This window comes from Ursus americanus, chromosome 24 (assembly GCF_024610735.1).
Source record: "Ursus americanus isolate L20-20 chromosome 24, mUrsAme1.1.p, whole genome shotgun sequence".
NCBI classification, from domain to species: Eukaryota; Metazoa; Chordata; class Mammalia; order Carnivora; family Ursidae; genus Ursus; species Ursus americanus.
In genome coordinates, this window is record NC_142150.1 from 15985996 (window position 1) to 16004932 (window position 18937).

An 18937-nucleotide genomic window follows, 5' to 3' on the forward strand; every position below is an offset into this window, starting at 1 on the left:
CCTCCCTAATAGAAAACAAAACGTTTTGAACAAATGGGAAGGCAAACTCGTAAATTTTGAATGGGGAAGAAAAGAAAGAAAGGAGGGTACTCAGGTAATTAAGATGCTGTCACTTAAGGCAAACCCGCAAGGGAAACTGTAGGAACAACAGATCCTGAAAGAAGGTCAATGTAGAAATGCCTAGAAAAGTAGTAGAGTCACAAGAGTAGAAAGGGAAGAAGATCAAAATCAAAGCTCAGAAGCTATTATCTATGGTCAAAGACAGTAACCTGGCTGTGACCTCTCGTTTCGTTTCCTAGGCAGTTGCCCTATTAGCTTTCATGGATCACTTAATGCACCTTCCAGTTTGCATAGTGCAGCCACATAATTATCTCCCTTGTTCATCTCAATAAATTTGCATGGCAGGGGCTGGTATTCCCATTTTATGGATTTGTAAACTGAGGCCCACAGAGGTTAAGTGGTTTTCCCAAGGTCATATAGATAGTGAAGATTTAGAACTTAGATCGTGAGCTCTCCAACTCCAAATTCCTTTTATCCCCCTCCCTATGATGACTTCTTATATTTCTCTTCTCAACGTATTATATCCAGTCTCTGGGCCTAGAAACTAGCCGCAAGAACAGAAGCTGATGTGTTCAGAATCTGGTTCTTAGCCCATGCATCTTTTGCACCTTGAGCTGATAGGAATGCTTGAATTGATCCTTTTACTTTCAGGCCTGAGCACTGGACCCCTATTTGCACAATCTTCTGCCTAGGGCAGAGCCCACACTGATGGCCCGGGCACCTCCCAGAGCAACACTGGGATTTTCCGGGATCTGGTCGGCCCGCTTTCTTGCCTTTTCATAACACACACTCTTTGAAGATGTACGTGAAGCTTTCTCTTTGCATTATTTAGGAGATGGTTTCCAGTAAGGGAAACAATTGAATTCTAAGTCTCCCTGTGATGCTGGTTTTAGGATTTTCTAACTTAAAAATATAATGGCTTTTTCTTCCTTCACTCATTTATTTGCTGAAATGCCAGTAAATGGTTCCAGTGCTTTTCCCAAACTGAAGCCACTGCTGTGAAAACACGGGGGATTCCTCTTCCATGGTGGTCAGATTTTTTTTTTTGTAAAGCATCTCCTGTGAGAAAATACCAGCTCTAGGCTAGTCTGTGATCATTTGTATCACAAGCAAAGTTGGGCTTGTAAATGATAGACTGACTGATGGATGGATTGCTTCTCGTATCCCTTCAGCGTTGACCCTAGGGATAAGTAAGAAGCCATCTCGAAGCCTGGGAAAGTACAGCCTTGATGGAGCAGATCGGGTATCCTCTATGAATCTTATATAAAATTTGGAAAAGGAGCCTTTTACTGTCAGCCTCATAGAAGCTGCACCAATAAATATTAGTTTTTTCAGGAAAATAATGTAGTTCTTCCATCAGTGAAAGAGCCCTTCCTAATTTTGCAGGCTCCCTTTATTGTCATTTTCTTCTCTCCTCAAACTCTTAGTAGCTATTTTTTTCCCTTTCTTTTTTTTTCCTTCAGAAACTTGTCACCCTCTCTGATAGTGTATCAGAGTAGTTGCACAGTTTGTTCTAGTCTCAAGATGCCCTCTGTGTTTGTTGCCTCCAAATAAAACTGGGAAAACCACAGACACCCTTTCCTTATGTTTTCTAATCTGTGGATCTTGCTTCACTAGCACAATCCACCTGCCGCTCGCTGACTCCTACCCAGGGTAGAGGAGAGACTGCACCCCATGGCTGTGTTTGAATAATTCAGTCCCTTTCTCTCCTCTTTCTTCTGGGGAACCCACTTGCTTGCAGAGAGCATGAGTTTAATGAAAAAGATTCTGTTCCTACATGCAGAAGACCACAGCTTTTTGGGACTATCTGTGACTTCATAGATGTCTGCTGATTTGAGAGTTTAATATAAAGAAACTCACTCTAAAATGGATATAAGCTATGTTCTCCAAAATCGGCTTTATTATAAACTGGTTACAAGGATGATATTTTTAGTTATATTAATACAGATTCAATTGTAAGGATGATATTTTAGTGCCTGTCTGCTTTATTATTCTGTCTTATTTCTCGATATGTTCAGAATTTGGGTGGGGAAGAGTTAAGGTATAATTGGTGTGACTCTTTCAAAGCCCAACAAATAGACAAACCCTCGGCCTTTACATTTTAGCTATTTGTTGCTATTTAATATGACAAAGTCACATATTATTTCTTCAACAGATATTTTGATTGAGTTTCACATCTGTGCCCACCCTTATACCTGGTCCTACTGATACAAAGATAAGATTCCTTTCCTCAAAGAGTTTATGGGTTAGTAGGAAAGACCCCATGAGAGGAGGATTTGACTTGCCCTGGGATGTTTGTTATAACAATAAAACTTTGTACAAAGTGTGAAGGAAACTTAAAAACAAAAGCAAAACAAACGTGTCATGATAGAAACAGCAAGGCCGGGAATTTACATACACTCCAAACACTTGTAGAAATCCTAGAATCAAGGTTTCCACGCTGTAATTTTCTTCTTCCCAACTCATAATCTAATATTCTTTTGCTCTTTCCTTTTCATAACATGGCAAATAAGATGTTGGGCTCAGCATTCTCAGCTCTACAGTTAGGCATATTTATCCAATCCAGGCTCTGCCTCTTTGTTCATAGGCTTTGGGTGTTTTAACTTTGTTGCCAACTCAGCTTTGTCCTCTGGAAAATAGGAATTAAACAGTAACCATTTCTTGAGGTGCCTGGGTAGAGTAAATCTATTGATGCTTAGCTTGATATCTGGTACAGAGTAAGTACTCATTAAATATCAATATTAACTTTTATTACTACTATTATTATCAGTTACTGTGCATTCAACATTAATTCAAGAAATCTTTACTGAGCACATCTTAAATGACAGGCACAGTTTTACGGTCTGGAAATCCTTGGGGGAATACAGTAGGTTGAATGAATATAAGGATTCTTTTTTTTCCCTCAAGAGTCTAAATATTTCCAGTCTCTAGGTCTAGGTGACCTTTTTCTCTTTTGAAAGATCCTCATTCTGAAGGATTGTAGGGAAATTTAGGCAGAACAGTAGGTGTGAACTTGGAAGTTATTGAAATAGATTCTAATCACAAGTGGGTAGTTTTCATTTTGGGGATCCTTCAGCCTGGGAAACTTTCATCTTTGATACTTTGAGATGTAAGTCATGTAACCATATTTTCCAAATAATAAGTCAAGACCCATTGTCTGATACTGATGAAAACTAAAAACATCCACATCTAGACAATTACTGTTCCACAATAAGAGGACTTTTCCTTCCAATGTCTTCTCCAACATGGTTTTAGTACTCTAGAAAACTTTTGCCCGAGAAGTTAAAGTTTCCAAAAAATGACTCCTCTTTCTTCTAGAAACTTCCCTAAAGCACATTTAAAAATGTTCAGTTTTTCAATAAATGCCATGAAATAATTATTTAATCTCCATGACTCTTGAAACCCCTGCCTTAAAAATCTTCACTTTGCTATATCCACCTATCCTAAAGTATTGTGTCAAAATCCCTAATCAAATCAAAAGATCCACTTTAACCCAGACCTCCAAACCTCATAAATACCCTAGCTTTGTCCTTCTACCTTGAGACATTATTTTATCTTTGTTGAGGTAGTAAGTTCTCACATCAGTAAGCAATAAACTCAGTTTTGCTTGATCAATAAGGTGTTTTTTTTTTTTTTTGGTGATATTTTCACAATTACACATAATATTTAAAATCTGGCTTTGTCTTGACCTTAACTTTCTAACTATATTACTTTTGGAAAATCCCTGAATTTTTGTCAGCCTGCGTTTCCTAAAGAGAAATAACAAGAAAAGAATGAATTTGTAGGATCACTGTGAAGGTTAAATGAAATAAACTCCTCGAAGTTCATTCAGCCCTGAACTATAGCTAACAGTAAATAATAGCGCGAAAATGAAACGTCATGACTTGTGAGTCGTTTGGCCTTTGCACTCCTCCTTGGGATTTGGTAGCTTGGTTAGACGAGCAGACTTTACAATGTGGCTACAAGATGCTCATGAACACATTGCACTTTGGGGTGTACTGCTTGATTTTCTGAGTGGAAACAAAACACTGGCAGAGTTAAAACATTCCTTACAGTCTTTTCCAAGCATTTCCCAGCTCAGCAAATTTGGCCAGACTGGCAAAATCTTCAGGAAATAAATTTTCGGGAGAAATAAGCAGAGGAACCATTTTGACATGATAAAGCTGTTCATGCTGGTAGTGGAATGGATTGCCAATTGGCTTCATTTAACTTAACTCTTGGTCCCAGACAGACAGGCTCCGAGGGCCAGGGGTGGGATCACTCGGCAGCCTGGGAGCAGACTCTGCGACTTCATGAGAACACACATTTGCAGCTCTGGACAGAAGGAAATGTGGTTTTAACTGAGAAACGTCACCAGTTCTAGGGACTTTGCTTTCAACTCTGAAGAGGAGAAATGCAGAGCCAATAGCAGTTTTGACTCTTTTTGTTGTTCAGAATTTGATTGGGATTTTGTAAGTCTTCAATTAAGTGGACTCTTTCATTTTATATTGGTTTCTTGAATATTTAAGGGATTTATTTATTACCCAGCATATATATATGTATTAAGTACCAACTCCATATGAAGCATGTTGTACCTCAACATTCATCTAGTTATATAGAATAAGTAAATAAAATCATCAAAATTTGTTGAGTTAAATGTTATGGAATGTCATTCACAGGTGGACCTGGAGGGAAGGAATTAGCCGGGGGAAAAGCAAAGACCTTAGTGACATAGTTTTCATTTATTTGATTTTCGATTTATTCTGACTCAACACCATGAGACAAGTAAGATAATCGTAACATTTCTGTACTGTGCCAAGCCAGACCACATGAGGATAATTATCAATGCACTGCTGAACTGCATTTAACCGGCCTGTTATTGCATGCTGTCAGAGAGGCTGCAGCCAAAAGAGTCCTAAAGTATAATATTAGCGTGTGACAAAGACCTGATTATGGCAAAGTGAGGCCTACGGCATTTTCTTGTTGAAATTACAAATACCTCAATAGTCTAAGACATGTCTATACTATGGGATATAGTTCAATTTCAGGATACTTGATTTTGTTATTGCCTGACTACCACATTGCTGAACATCCTGCCTGGCAAAAGGTCTATGTTGAGTGAGAGTAGAAAGGAGCCAGGGATGTTCAGAGTATGCAATCTTCCTGCTAATAAATTTTACATAATCCTTTGTTACACCAGGACGGTTGTTTTAAGTATGACGTTGCCTATAGTCTGCTTTTGAGTGCTGTCAACATGATTACTGAAAAATTAATCAAAAAAATTTTTCTAGGCCTATAAGAACTTCAGACATGGGCTTCTGAACCTGGGAGATGGCCCCGGGAAGTAGGAATGAAGAAGCTGGGAGAGCAAGACAGGGAAGGAGGGAAGGCCAAAGGCAGGATAAACAATGGAAGCCCCTGCTGGGGCAGCTGAGAGGTAGGAGAATGTCCCTCAGGATCATCTATCTGAGGGAAAGATACTGATGCATGGATTTACCTACCAGCTCCTGCCTCCATTGATTATTACCTCCAGAGTAATTCCCTGAATTTCTAGGCTGTACTTCTAGTTGAATGGACTCCTATTCTTTCAGAGAAGCCTTCCAGGCAGAGCTGAAGCCAAAGGATGCTCGTAGAGGGAGGTGAGTCTCAGCTCTCTGGAAATTATCCACTATAGCTTCAGCTGCAGTCAAGGGCAGGCCAAGGGGATCCGAAGAGGAGCACCAAAGTCACCGCCTATAGGTAATTAAGTGGACTCTTCTAGGTACACATGGCCTTTCCTCTTTAGACATCTTATTTCTCCTCTTTCCCTCAGAGTCAGGGCCAAATCAAACCAGATCTTTTGAAAGAAATCATCTTCATTGGCCTTGCATAAATACCCCTGTATTCTCAGAAGTGGATGTGAAGATTCAAAGAAAAGAATTTCTGTTAAAATGCATTCCTAAAAGCATGTATAATTCAAAACGTCTGCATCAAGGAGCATTTTTATCACCTCAGCTTCTCTAAAAAAGGACCAGGAAAAAGAAGAAGTAAGAGTGTGTCCATGTTGTGGAGGTAGGAAGTATATTTTTATCACTTATGTAATGGCTACAAAAGGAGCTTTGGAGTCCATCTTCAACATGATTTACCACACTGGCCAGTTTGCTTCGTTTTCTCTATAGCGATTTTGATGGGGGCCATAAGCAACCACTGGCCATGGATGTCTTTCTCCTCCTCCTTTCTTCCCACTAAGGACATCTGTATACACCTGGACGTTTACTTTAGATCTGAAGAGATAGATAACCTCAATGTTTACTTCAGTGTCAGGAAGATCCCTTGCAAAGAGTTGTTGTTGTTGTTGTTGTTTTGGTTTGGTTTGGTTTGGTTTTTTGTTTTGTTTTGTTTTAACAGATAGAGTTCAATGCAGGCTACCCTCTAGTGGGGCACTCTGGGATGTCAGAGGGGATGGAGGGCTTGGCTCACCCAAAGGTAAGGAGCAAAGGCTTTTCTTACTCTTATTGGGATAAAAGCTTGAGTTGTCTGAAGTTCTTTTTGCAAATAGTTTCAAAGACTACAAAGCCTAGGGGGAAAAAAAAGATTGCATAGCAAATAATGACAATTTTGACATGCCAAAAGTCTTGTGAGGTCCTCCGATAGACTTATCCTGAGGCTGGTGGGAGAGGTGGTGTGACTCAGAGCTCAGGAGAGTGAAAATGGAGGATTTCCAAACATATGTCTTCTGTAGAGCTGCTTTGCTGTTATGACATCGGAAATGGTCTGTAGGGAGCAGAGGAGAAACCAGGGGCAGAAAACCAGCAGAATGATAAATGACCTCAGAGTTGATGGATTTCATCCCAGCATTCCCTTGGACCCACAACTAGCAACAGTTTCATACAACCCCAAGCTGAAAGATGAAAACATTTCATCCTATCTTTTCCAGGATTGTTTTTTCCTCCCAGTGAACAAGATTGTAATCCTTAAGGATCCACCTTCAACATAAGCAAAATGTAAATGCTGCCTGGCCTGTGATAGGTGCTCAGTAAATATCTGTTGAAAACTTGAATAGTATATTATGGTGTCATATACAGACAAGTAGACTTAGATGAGGGAAAAAAAAAAGTTCTTGCCCTGGCTCTGTGACTAGTAATTATCCTCATTCTCACTTTATTTGTAAAATGAAACCGTAAGCCCCGATAGTGAACAAGCCTCAGTACTATGAAGGAAGGATATAGTAAAGAAATTCAAATTTAAGAAGTAGTCTTCGTCTTCAAAAAAGATGATAATTTCTGAGAAGAGAAATTTATGAATAGCATAGTGATGAAGAACTCAGACACTGGAGTCAGTGTGACTTGGGTTCAAAACTCTGTTCCCCGCTCATCAGTAAAATGGAGATACTAATTAACTCCTGCAGGTGTTGTTGGGAAGATAAAATAATGCATATGAAGCACTCAGCACTGGAACATAGCATTCAATAAAAATAAATGATTAATAATTAGTTAATTATCAATAAGTTATTATAATAAAAGCCAGATACAGCTAATACGTTAGCATATTCTTCTGGATTGAGTGGAGAGGATGAGAAGCTTTATAGTGACACACTGTGAATGGAGAGGGGTAGGTGTTTGCAGGAGTCTTTAAAGTTGTTTTTGATTTGGCTCATAAAGCGTGAGAAAACTTTCAGTGGAATGAGAGGGAGAAAAAACCTCCCTAAGAGGAGAGGGGCAGTAATGTGAACGTTGAGTTAAGGGAAAGGCATCACCGAGAGATCCTATCATGAAGAGAGGGTTGGTGTTGAGATCCCAGGAAACTTCACAAGCAACACTTAATGCTGTAAAAATTTTCCTTCAGGAACAAATGAATTATTATTGTTCTTAAGTATGTCCACCACTATTAGGCTGCTTACCTAATTTCACTATTCCCCTTCTTCCTTCTGCTTTACCACTAGCACTGTTTCGGTAAAAAGTGTCAACACGCCCATTTAGAAATGTCCACCTCCCCTGATCCTTTGCAGCTAGACAATTCGACCTGGACCTGTTCCAGACCTTGGAATTCAAGAAAATTCTAGTGGAGGTGGGGAGGCTTCTGGGCAAGCAATTATATTCCTGACAAAAGGAAACCATTTCATCTGGCAAGCAACTTTTGTCTTCACTTCTCAATCCTTCCCTGCTTCTGTGCTGAAACAGTGTCTGGGGGAAGAGCCATCTTGTACAATAAGGACCAAACCCATACACTATGGATGGTAGAGCAAGATGTTAGATGAGCTTGAACTTTTGAGGAGGTCCTTGAAGAGCCTCATGGGTATTATGCTGCCTCCCTCCTACTTCATATTACAAAACAGAAACAAAGTCCTACTTGTTTTAGAGGGCTATAATCCTGTCTTTGTTACATGTAACCGAATACCATCTTAACTGATACATTCAACTAGACAGACCATGGTTGCTGTGTCTTTTTCTGTATGATATGCTTATAACTACACTAATGGAGAGCATATACTATATTACATCTCCCCACTTGAGGGTCCTCTGTTTAAGCTCTTTATTTTTTAAGATTTTATTTATTTATTTGAGAGAGAGAAAACACACAAGCAGGGGGAGCAGCAGAGGGAGAAGGAGAAGCAGATTTCCACTAAGCAGGGAGCCCCATGCAGCGATCCCAGGACCCTGGGGTCATGACCCTAGCTGAAGGCAGACACTTAACTGACTGAGCCACCCTGGCATCCTTGTTTAGGATCATTTCAGTATGTATATTTCTTTAAATAGATCAAGTAAGATAGTTTCCTTGAATGCAAACTGTAGAAGCAAGTAAATTAAAAAGAAATTGTAATAAAATTTCACTATAGGAGGTGATAGTCATTGAAAACCAAGTTCAATTTATGGGCCACAATTCTTATCCCACAAAAAGTTCTGAAAGGGGGTATTTTGCTGGAGAGGTCTTTCTAGAGTGACTCAGCTGTAAGCTGCATACAAAACCTCTGTGTGTATTTCTACTGTTCCCCCAACCACGACCCAGTGAGCAATGCTGGCTAGTGAAGATTCTCACCTTTCTCTCAGTGGGATGTATTGGAAAGAGTGGCACTTGGAATCACATTTGGTGGAAAATAAAGGACTTGTGAAACTCCTTGATCTGTCTCAATCTCCTGGCTCATGTCAATGAACTCAGGTTCTTGTCAATGGAAGAAAAATAAGGACAAAGAGAACAGGCTATGAAGTCCAAGCAGATCCCAGAATAATAGGCTATGTTGAAAATTGGAATTAGATCCTTGAGGAATACCAAATTAAAACATTTGAACTTCATCCTGTAGGACAGAACAGTTGTTAGAGGCATTCTCAGAGCTGAAGTTTATATTATTATTGTTATTAATAAGAGTAGCTAACACTTGAGTGGTCACTGTATTTTAGACACTGTGCTGTTGACTTTACATGGGTTATCTTCATTAATTCATAATAAACGTTATGAAAAGTCACAATCATTAGCTCTCTTAATACGAGAGAATATTACGTCTCAGAACTGTGAATTGTTTTCCCAAATTTACACTTCATCGTGAAACACTCTAGCATCTTACTTGATTCTTGCATAGTTTATTTTGGATAATCCTACATTTTTATTAACACACCTATCGTATATGAAAGAATTTACAATTGGCAGATCAGGTCCTACTGGTGAATTTTAAAGCTTTGCCAACAAATATTCAAAGTGTTTGCCAGAGTTCCACTCATTGCCCATTCGTTCAAAGACTGTGATAAAAATCTTTGCCTTGATCCCTAATTGGGAGAAGGATATAGAAGGCACTGTTCCCCTTCCCGAATTCTTCTTTAGTCACTCATTTATTCCTTTGTTAATTATTTATTGAGCTCCTAGTATGGGCGAGAGTTAGTCTAGAACGGGAGGCAGAGAGACAAACTGGCAAGTGCAGTGAAGTGTTGAGGGTGCAAAGTTAGAGGAAAGTAAGTATGACATGGAAGGGAAATGGTTAATTCAACTAGAGGAGGGAGTCTGAGATGACACAAGCGCTTCATCTTAGTAGAGGGCTATAGATTTGAGATCATCTCTGCAAAGGAGTTTCTATCTTACTTCTCTGGTGATGCTTCTCTGGTGGAGCTCCTCATACATGGCTCAGTTTTCTACCTTGGCTGCATGTGGTCACCTCAGTTTTCTAACTGCTAGAATACAAAATTTGGAATAACACAATAGGATCTTCTTTGGGAAGCTATGCAGCCCCTCAAGACAGTAAGCATTGAGTATTACTGCCCAAAAAAGAAGTAATTTTGGTTATACTAAAAATATACAATCTTACCAATATTGAGAATCATCGGTTCCTAAAATGTTTGTTATTGTATATTTATATGAAATCATTAATAGAATATCAATTATTCATTAATTTCAAAAGTTGCTAAGTGCCTACTATGTGTCACACCACATGACACAATGCTGATGATACAGATTCTTGAGAATCCCTGTCATCTAAAATGAGAGTCCCTGTCATCAAAGAGGTCACAGTTAACTGGGGAGACAACGTATACAGACAATTATAATAACCTATGGTAGGTGTTATAATAGAGGGGTGTTTAGAATTCCGTGATTATTTCTATCTCAGAAAAACCAAGGAATTCTTCCAGAAAAGATGACATTTAGACTGGCCTTTGAAATATAAATAGGGGTTTTGGAGTTTGTTAGATGAAGCACTGTGAGTATGCTGGGGGTGGGAGCATTCTACAAGGATGCATGAGTGAAATCGGGGAGGCAGGGAGGCTTGTGATAGTCTGGGAAGAGAAAGGACTGTGGTTAGACTGTAGAGAGCATGGCAAGCGGTGGAAAACAAGGGCACACGGCAGAAGGACAAGTTGAGGATTTATTATGAACAACTTCAAATTCCCATTCACCTCTGCTCCTTTCCCACAACTCCCTAAATCTTTAATGACCAAGATGTTTCTGCTTTCATAATTTCAGGAAACCAAGTGAAGGCAATTTATCACAGCAAATCCACAACTGACAACCCTCCCTAAAATTATTTGTTTTTAATATCTCCGTCCTTTTCTTTTAGTAGCACCTTGGCCTTACTGGAATAGCTGACACCCTAACCGTGGAACACCTCAGCAGAGCTGGCTTTACAAAAGATACCCACAACACCAAAAAGGAAGTGTTCTACCCACGTGGAGACCTATAATTTCAAGCTTTAATACTTTTAAAAATACTTAACCATTGTTTTCCTGAATATTTGGCATGAATTTCCTTCTTCCAGGAGAGCTAAAATCCTGCCAACCTTGAACTTTCTAGCTTCGACTATTTGTTAAGTTAGAGGAGTGGAGAGAAAAAAAAAAATCATTGCAGGCTTTTTTTAGAATAGAAAATTTTTGCTTTATTCATCCCAATGTAACTGAAAAAGGAGCTGAATGGATTCACATAAAACTTTTTAAAGATATTCAACTTAGAGATCAGATGAAGTGTGGACACCTTTAGGTTAGGAAGAACTTATTTTTAAGGAGACTGTGGGAAAACTTGGAAAATAAGTTTGGGGTGGATTCACTTTTTTCTCTCTCACTTTCACTTAGTTCCTCCTTACTTTCCCTTCTTCTCTTTTCTCTGCCTACTATACAGGCACACACATATTTGCATACACATCTGTAGATACTTAGTTTAGTTAGACATTACTTAAATAGTAACCTTGGCAATTGGCATGTTCCAGAAAAGTGAGTTTTCTGGATAACACAAATTCAGTTCTTCATACTCGTTAACCTTTATGCAAAGCGTAACTGCTTTTATTTATTTATTTATTTATTTATTTATTTATTTATGATTTATCTATTCATTTGAGAGAAAGAGAGGGAGAGAATGAGAGAATGAGTGGGAGAGGCAGGAGAGGGAGAGAGAATCTCAAGCAGACTCCACACTGAGTGCAGAGCCCAAAAGTGCAGCTTGATCTCACAACCCTGAGTCTAGGACTTGAGCCGAAACCAAGAGTCGGATGCTCAACTGACTGAGCCACCCAGGCATTCCCAAAACCTACCTGCTTTTAGTGACAATGTTTCTAAAGTATTTGCCACACTTCAATACATTCTTAAATTGTAATAAACATATTTAAACCCCTCTGGTTATACAACTACCTAATGACCTTTGGATACAACCTTGAATTCTGAGTTTCAGTTTCCCTATTTTTTCCATCTCATTCCCTGCAACAAGATAACTACAGCGCTGGGCAGCCCAAATCTCTACCCTTCCTTCAAGTGTACATCCTAAACTCCAATCCTCAACTGCTATTTGCTGCCCCCTGCTGGCACCTGATGACAGTACCTTTCTACTGCCACAGGGTGCCCTCCTCAACGCTTTGTTGGCTCCATGAATCCCTCATATTCAAACTTTGAGTTAGTTCTCTCTATAGAAGAGAAATACATTCTACAAAATATAAGTTAAATAATGTCGCATTAATTCCCAGCAAAATTCCAAGGTGGATTACTTAATGTGTGGTTGTGAGCACTTAAAAAGATCTAATGGTCATGTGGCGTGAGTAACGGATGACTAAATACGCAGGAAACATATTAACCCCACTAACCCCATCTTCTATGAGGTTAGAATTACTAGCCTGGATTAGCGAATTGGTTTTGCAAGGAATTTAGACTTTGTTGATATCTTCATGACCCCTTTTCTTTCTTCATAATATTTTCCTTACTATGGCATGAATCCCTTCTCTATCCATGCTGAAACAGAGAAGCGTCAGCTAGGGGATTGCATAGTAGTATCAATGCTCAGTTGAACAAATGAGCACTTAGACGGCAAAAATGGAATTTTATTTATTTTTAATTTGTGTGTGTATGTGTCTCTCTCTATAACATATATACTAATGTGTAGTGTATTTGTGCTAAAAGCTTATTGAATTTTAATGATGTTGGACATGATACTTATTTCTCTGCCTTCTTTTTTTTACCACCTAAATAATGAACTAGTTGAATCATATCGCTATGGTCCTTAGATACTCTAAAATTTACCATACAAAGGTATAATCTTCTCAGATATTACTTAATGAGGTAGAACTAGTTGTACTAATGCTAACTGACCCTAGGTTTGAGTGATATTTTATAGAGTATTTTTTTTTAATTTTTAGTAATTTTACTCCTGTCGCCTATGCAGTTGATAGGTTGTTAGCTCTCTATTCTCTGTATTTCAGTGCTGTTCCCCCTTCTCCTACTTCTTATTTGCTGACATTAAACTTATATATCTGGGAAACTAATACCAAAGCCTTATTTTTTTATAGCATTACACAAAAACGTTTAAAATCCTGAAGGCCTTCGATCTTTTATGGTGATCTGAGGTTGGCTTCAGCTCATCCTGTGGCAAAAAGCACACAACTTTTGTGAGAGTTATTTTTCTTTCTCTTCCATGCCTTCCTCCTTCCAAGTTTGCTTTGTGGTTGTGTTTCAGATAGACGACATCGCCATAAATCTTTATATAAGTGGGGCACATTATTGTATAATCACTGATAGGCCACCTTTGTATTTCTATTCCAAGCATAATCTGGCTCCATATGTTGACTGATTTGTGAAGAGATTAGTGCATAAATCAGTGAACAAATATTTAGTAAAGATTTCCCTTCACTAGGTACAAGCTACTCAACATGGAGATCTGAAAGAATGAAAGAGAGTCCTCAATCTCAGGAAGACATAACACAAATAATAATATCGCAGTTAAATTAAAAATATAAACATTGTAAGCCACAAAGCAGTGTGTGCTTAGCAATCAAGAGCATAATTCTGAGATTTAGTGCTTTGACTTCAGAGGGTGTAGTGGATCTCTTGTCAAGAAGCTTTCTGTACAGGCTGCTGGGTAGGAAGGTTCTGACATACAGCTCTGCCATCTTGTTAACAGAGCTGTGTTCACTGTTTCTTCAGAGACAGGTGTTAGCTGCTAGCTTGTGTCCCCTCTTCTCTGAGAATATTGGATCCAATGTTTCTGCTCTTTTGCTTCAACAAGCCTGTCTTCTCACTCCGTAGTTTGATACTTGCCTCATCTTCCCTAAATGGTAATCCTGTTTGAAAGTTATAAATGCATTTCCTCTATTTAGCTAAAAATGGATTACTTCATGCACACTGCTCCTCCATGAGGTATGACTTGATAGTTTTATGACCATTCAGGTTCTGCTTCCAAAATGGGGAAGCGGATGACAAAGAAGAACATGGACTCACAGTCAGGTAAACCTGACTCTGAATCATGTTTCACCACTTTCTTGGTTGTGATACTCTTGCCAATTTTCTTAAACTCTCTAAGCTTCAGATTATTCATCTATAAATACAGGATACAACAAGCTATGACTTTAGGGGAATAAGTTTGGCAGAAGTACATATGATACACTAGAGGGGCAAGAGAAATCATTGGCCAAGAGACTATTTCAGAAACCAGTGGGTGAGATGGTGATAAAGATCTAAGCTAAGACATTGAATGCTCTGACAAAGTGGTAGGTTTTTGTAATAGACATTGGCCTGAAAAATTCAGGGCATATGATTGCTATAAAAAAATACGTGATCTAGGCTTTTTGAGAGTACTGATGAGGAAGACTAGCAAGTATACGGTTCTGAAATGTTATGAGGGCCAGGGCTTTGTCTATCTTGTTGTTCTAGCACCTTCTACGATGTTCCTTACAGGTAGTCATTTGATGAATGTATTGATGAGTGAAAATTTATTAATCCTAGACTTACTACATTCCAGCTCACTGACACATGGAGGTCATAGCAGTTGGCTGGTATCCAGAGCTAATTACAGCTAGAGGCAGAATCTAATATGGCCCTGATGGTTTTACTTTGCAGCATGTTTATTTTTTTTATTTATGTACTTATGTATGTATGTATTTATGTATGTTTGTATGTATTTAGTCATTTTTTTTACAGCGTGTTTAGAAGACTGTACTTTGGAGTCAGATGGTCCTGGGATAGAATCCTTTATGTCTTATTTATTAGCCAAGTTGAAGAAATATGTTGTTTTATTGCCCTCAGCCTCATTTTCATCTTCTATAAAATGGGGATAATATCAACCTAAAAGGTTTTGTAAAGCTTATTTATAATGTGTATAAAATAGTTAGCATAATATCTAGCAATGATAGGTAAACAAACTTTGGCTATTTGTTATTTTTATTATCATTGTGCTATCAAACCCAACCCTCTCTAGCCATTTAACAACTGTCAGCCTTTGTTTACAAATGCACTTTATGAAAGAATCCATCTTAGTGCAAACCGCCTGGGTTTGGAAAACTAGACTTATTGATAAAGCCTAAATCTGAATGAAGATGTGGCATAGCCAGGCTGTACCTTTTGGTAGACTTTCCTTTTACCCTGTTTTTTTTGTTTTTTGGTTTTTTTTTTTTAAGATTTATTTATCCATTTTAGAGAGAGAGAGAGCGCGAGAGCGTGCGTGAGAGGGGGAGGGACAGAGGGAGAGGGAGAGAGAGACTCCTTCAAGCAGACTCCCTGCTAAGTGGTTCCTGAGATCATGACCTAAGCCAAAACCAAGAGCTGTCCATTCAACCAACTAATCCACCCATGCACCCCCCCCCCCACCTTTTAACATCTTATCAGGACAACTAGGAAGTAGCAGGCTTGCCTTTCCTGGTAAAATGCTACTGGGACACATAGCTGCCTTCGCTACCCTTTGTCCAGCCTCAGTCACCCAAAATACTCTGGGAAGAGTGGTTGGCGTTGCTCTCAGGATATGGTGTATATGCCTGCCTCCTGCACCAGTATTCCAATTGCATTTTCCCATAGAAATGTTATGATAGAAGTTCAACTGTAAGGAAATTTTATTTGTAGAACTGTCCTTCCTATAGATTATGAGTTAAGTAACATTTTGAGGCTAATCCGGAAATAGTCATCATAACCCTCCACCCTCAACTCTAGTCCCATTAAATCCCCAAACAATGTCCACACACATCATGATTTCTATAGGGGCCATAGTTTAAGTTCCAACAGCCAACATACAAATGGTTTCAGGATCGCAGCTGGATGGGATGTTTTCATTGTTGGTGCAATTGTTATAAAAGGCAGTGCAGTACAGAAGACCAAGATCTAGAGATTTTGGCTCTGTGCCGAGCTGAACCCTTCACTTAACATTCTTCCTTTAGACCAGTCACATCCTCCTCTGGGACTCAGTTTGCTCATCTGTGAAAGGAGGGGTTGAACGGAAGCCCCTTCCAACTCAAAAGGCCTCTGATTCAGCAAAACCCTCATTATTACAGCTATTAGGGAAGGTTTGTTTCAGATTGATTGTGGTGGCCACTGCTTTCTTGGCCTGTCACAGTCCTCACTTCTTCCTTTTCCCCTCACGTCCCTGTGGTATTTTGGCACAGGGTGAGTCACTCTGCCGGCTGTGGCATACATCCGGAAATGGACTGCCATCCTCTTTCCTGGCACAGGGAGGGAGGAGTGCAACTTTTTATATCCCCTCCTATTGATTAATGACATCCACTACACAAGAATTATGATTACTCTGGTCTCATCAAGCCACATCTATGAATACAAATCCTTTGCGTTATTGCAACCTCAGGATGAGTCTGACCTCGGAAAGGCTTTGGGAACACTTTAGAAAACATCTCTTTCTACCACTGAAAGGTTCACAACTATTGTTTTCCTTTTCTGACTCATCTTTGAATCAGTAAATTAAATATGTATAACTTGTGAGGATTTCATTTTTATTAAAGCAAGGTGCTTTGCTGAGCAAAGTCAAGATTTAGAAATAGTTCAGCTCTTCCTTCCTCCCTTTTCAATGATTTTGTTTCCTTTAGTTTGCAGGAGGAATTTCAGAGAGCTACTCCCTCTCTTTATTTCTCTGTGGCTCTGGCTTTTCCCTGTAACATGGAGAAGTTAAAAATGAGTTGGCTATCATCTATTCTCCTAAGGGACTGGCAAGACTTGAGGATCCAGAGGCTGTTTCCCAAGTAAGTGCTGGCCGTTATGTTTTTTAGGAGATTATGTCTTCCTCTGGAGTTGGGGAAGAGTTATATATATATTTTTTATTATGTTGTTTGTGACATGTTATGGAATCCCCTTTCTTGATGAGCCTCCCACCTGCTGCTCCCCTACCTTTACCTGCCACTTTCTCATCATGTCTCCCTCCCTTTTATTTCCTCAAAAGGGGCTAGTTTATTGTGTCTCCTAAAGCCTTTTTGCCTAGGTTATTTTTCCCTAACATGAATTTTTTACAACTTATTGTATTTCCTATCTTTTTGATACTTTGTTTGGGTAATGTATCAGATTTTTAATAGTTTCTTCCTAGTATGCAACTCTTGCCTTCTCAACCAGATTGGAGGTTTCTTGAGGGCAAGAGACCGCATGTTTTAAATAATTTAAAGCATATTTATTGAGCTCTCTTTATGTTTATGGTACATATTATAATTTATTTCTATCTGTCGTACTGTAGTTGGCATAAATTTTAGGTGTTACCAAAACCCTTTTGTTAACAATTGAGTAGTTAGCATATGATATCACCTGAAAAAAATATAATTGTTGTCTGTTAAACCACCAAAGTAGTGAAAATTATAGCATTTTCATATTGTGATTGACACCAAATTTTTAACTTTCTCCATGCTTTTCAGTTCTTTTTTAATAAGTTTTATTTTTTTTATTTTCTTTTTATTATGTTATTTTAGTTACCATGCAGTACTTCATTAGTTTTTGATGTAGTGTTCCATGCTTCCTTGTTTGCATATAACATCCAGTGCTCCTTCCAGTACATACCCTCCTTAATACCCATCATCATGCTATCCCATTCCCCCACACCCCTCCCCTTCGAAATCCTCAGTTTGTTTCCTGGAGTCCATAGTCTCTCATGGTTCATCTCCCCCTCCGATTTCTACCCCTTCATTTTTCCCTTCCTTTGCCTGATGTCCTCCATGCTATTCCTTATGTTCCACATATAAGTGAAACCATATGATAATTGTCTTTCTCTGCTTGACTTATTTCACTTAGCACGATCCCCTCCAGTTCCATCCACATCGATATAAATGATGGGTATTCATCCTTTCTGATGGCTGAGTAATATTCCATTGTGCATATGGACGACATCTTCTTTATCCATTTGTCTGTTGAAGGGCATCTTGGCTCCTTCCACAATTTGGCTATTGTGGACAATGCCACTATGAACATTGGGGTGCATGTGCCCCTTCTTTTCACTTTTCACTACATCTGTATCTGTATCCCCTTTCTCCACATCCTCACCAACATTTGTTGTTTGCACGCTTTTCAGTTCTACTCAGTTCTTGAAGCATGTATTAAGTGTTCACTAAATGCCAGGCACTGTCCTAGGTACCAAAAAAAAAAAAAAAATCAGGCTCCCTGTGCTCAAGGAATGGTTACTCTACCTTTGAGGAAATCATTTAACATATAGACATGTTTTCTTACCAAACAATGAGGACAACAACTCTGTCTTGAAAAAAAAAAATATATATATATATATATATATATATTTTCTTTTTTTGAAATTGAGAAGTGCTGAGTTACTTTTTGTGTTCTTTAGCTCACTGAAAGGATCTGCCTTATGAGAAGTTATCTTTTCTTGAAAATAGGAGGCTTTCTTCTCTTCATTTTTTTTTTTTTTTTGTCTTCAGGAAAGCAGAAACCTATGTAAATGGCAGATTTATGTACTTACAATAAGAAATATGAGTGACAATGAGTTGCTAGTGTGACATTCTTCATCTTTCTCCTTTTTCACTTTTTTCAGTAGCCCACTTAGAACTTCTGATTTTTCCTTCATTTCTCTTTCCTTTTGTTTTTTCTTTCCTTTATTTCAAACCACTGTTGCCATCATAGTCAAATCCCTATAAGCTTAAAACTGTTCACTCACTGAACAAGTATTTGTTGAGTTCTTACTAGGAATACAGTTCTAGATACCAGGATACAGGAGCAAACAAAACTAACTTATTCCTGCTTCATGAAGCTTACTTTCTAGC

At 38.7% G+C, this 18937-nt stretch overlaps 1 protein-coding gene across 6 annotated transcripts in view; it reads left to right on the plus strand.

Moving 5' to 3' along the window:
- The window catches only part of LOC148107847 (uncharacterized), a 638616-nt gene that overhangs the window by 142497 nt on the left and 477182 nt on the right, over positions 1 to 18937 (plus strand). For all 6 annotated transcript variants that reach the window (XM_087855366.1, XM_087855368.1, XM_087855367.1 and 3 more), the window contains one exon: positions 16775 to 16927. In XM_087855366.1, the coding sequence (XP_087711492.1) occupies positions 16775 to 16927 (153 nt within the window). The remainder of the gene's footprint in view (positions 1 to 16774; positions 16928 to 18937) is intronic.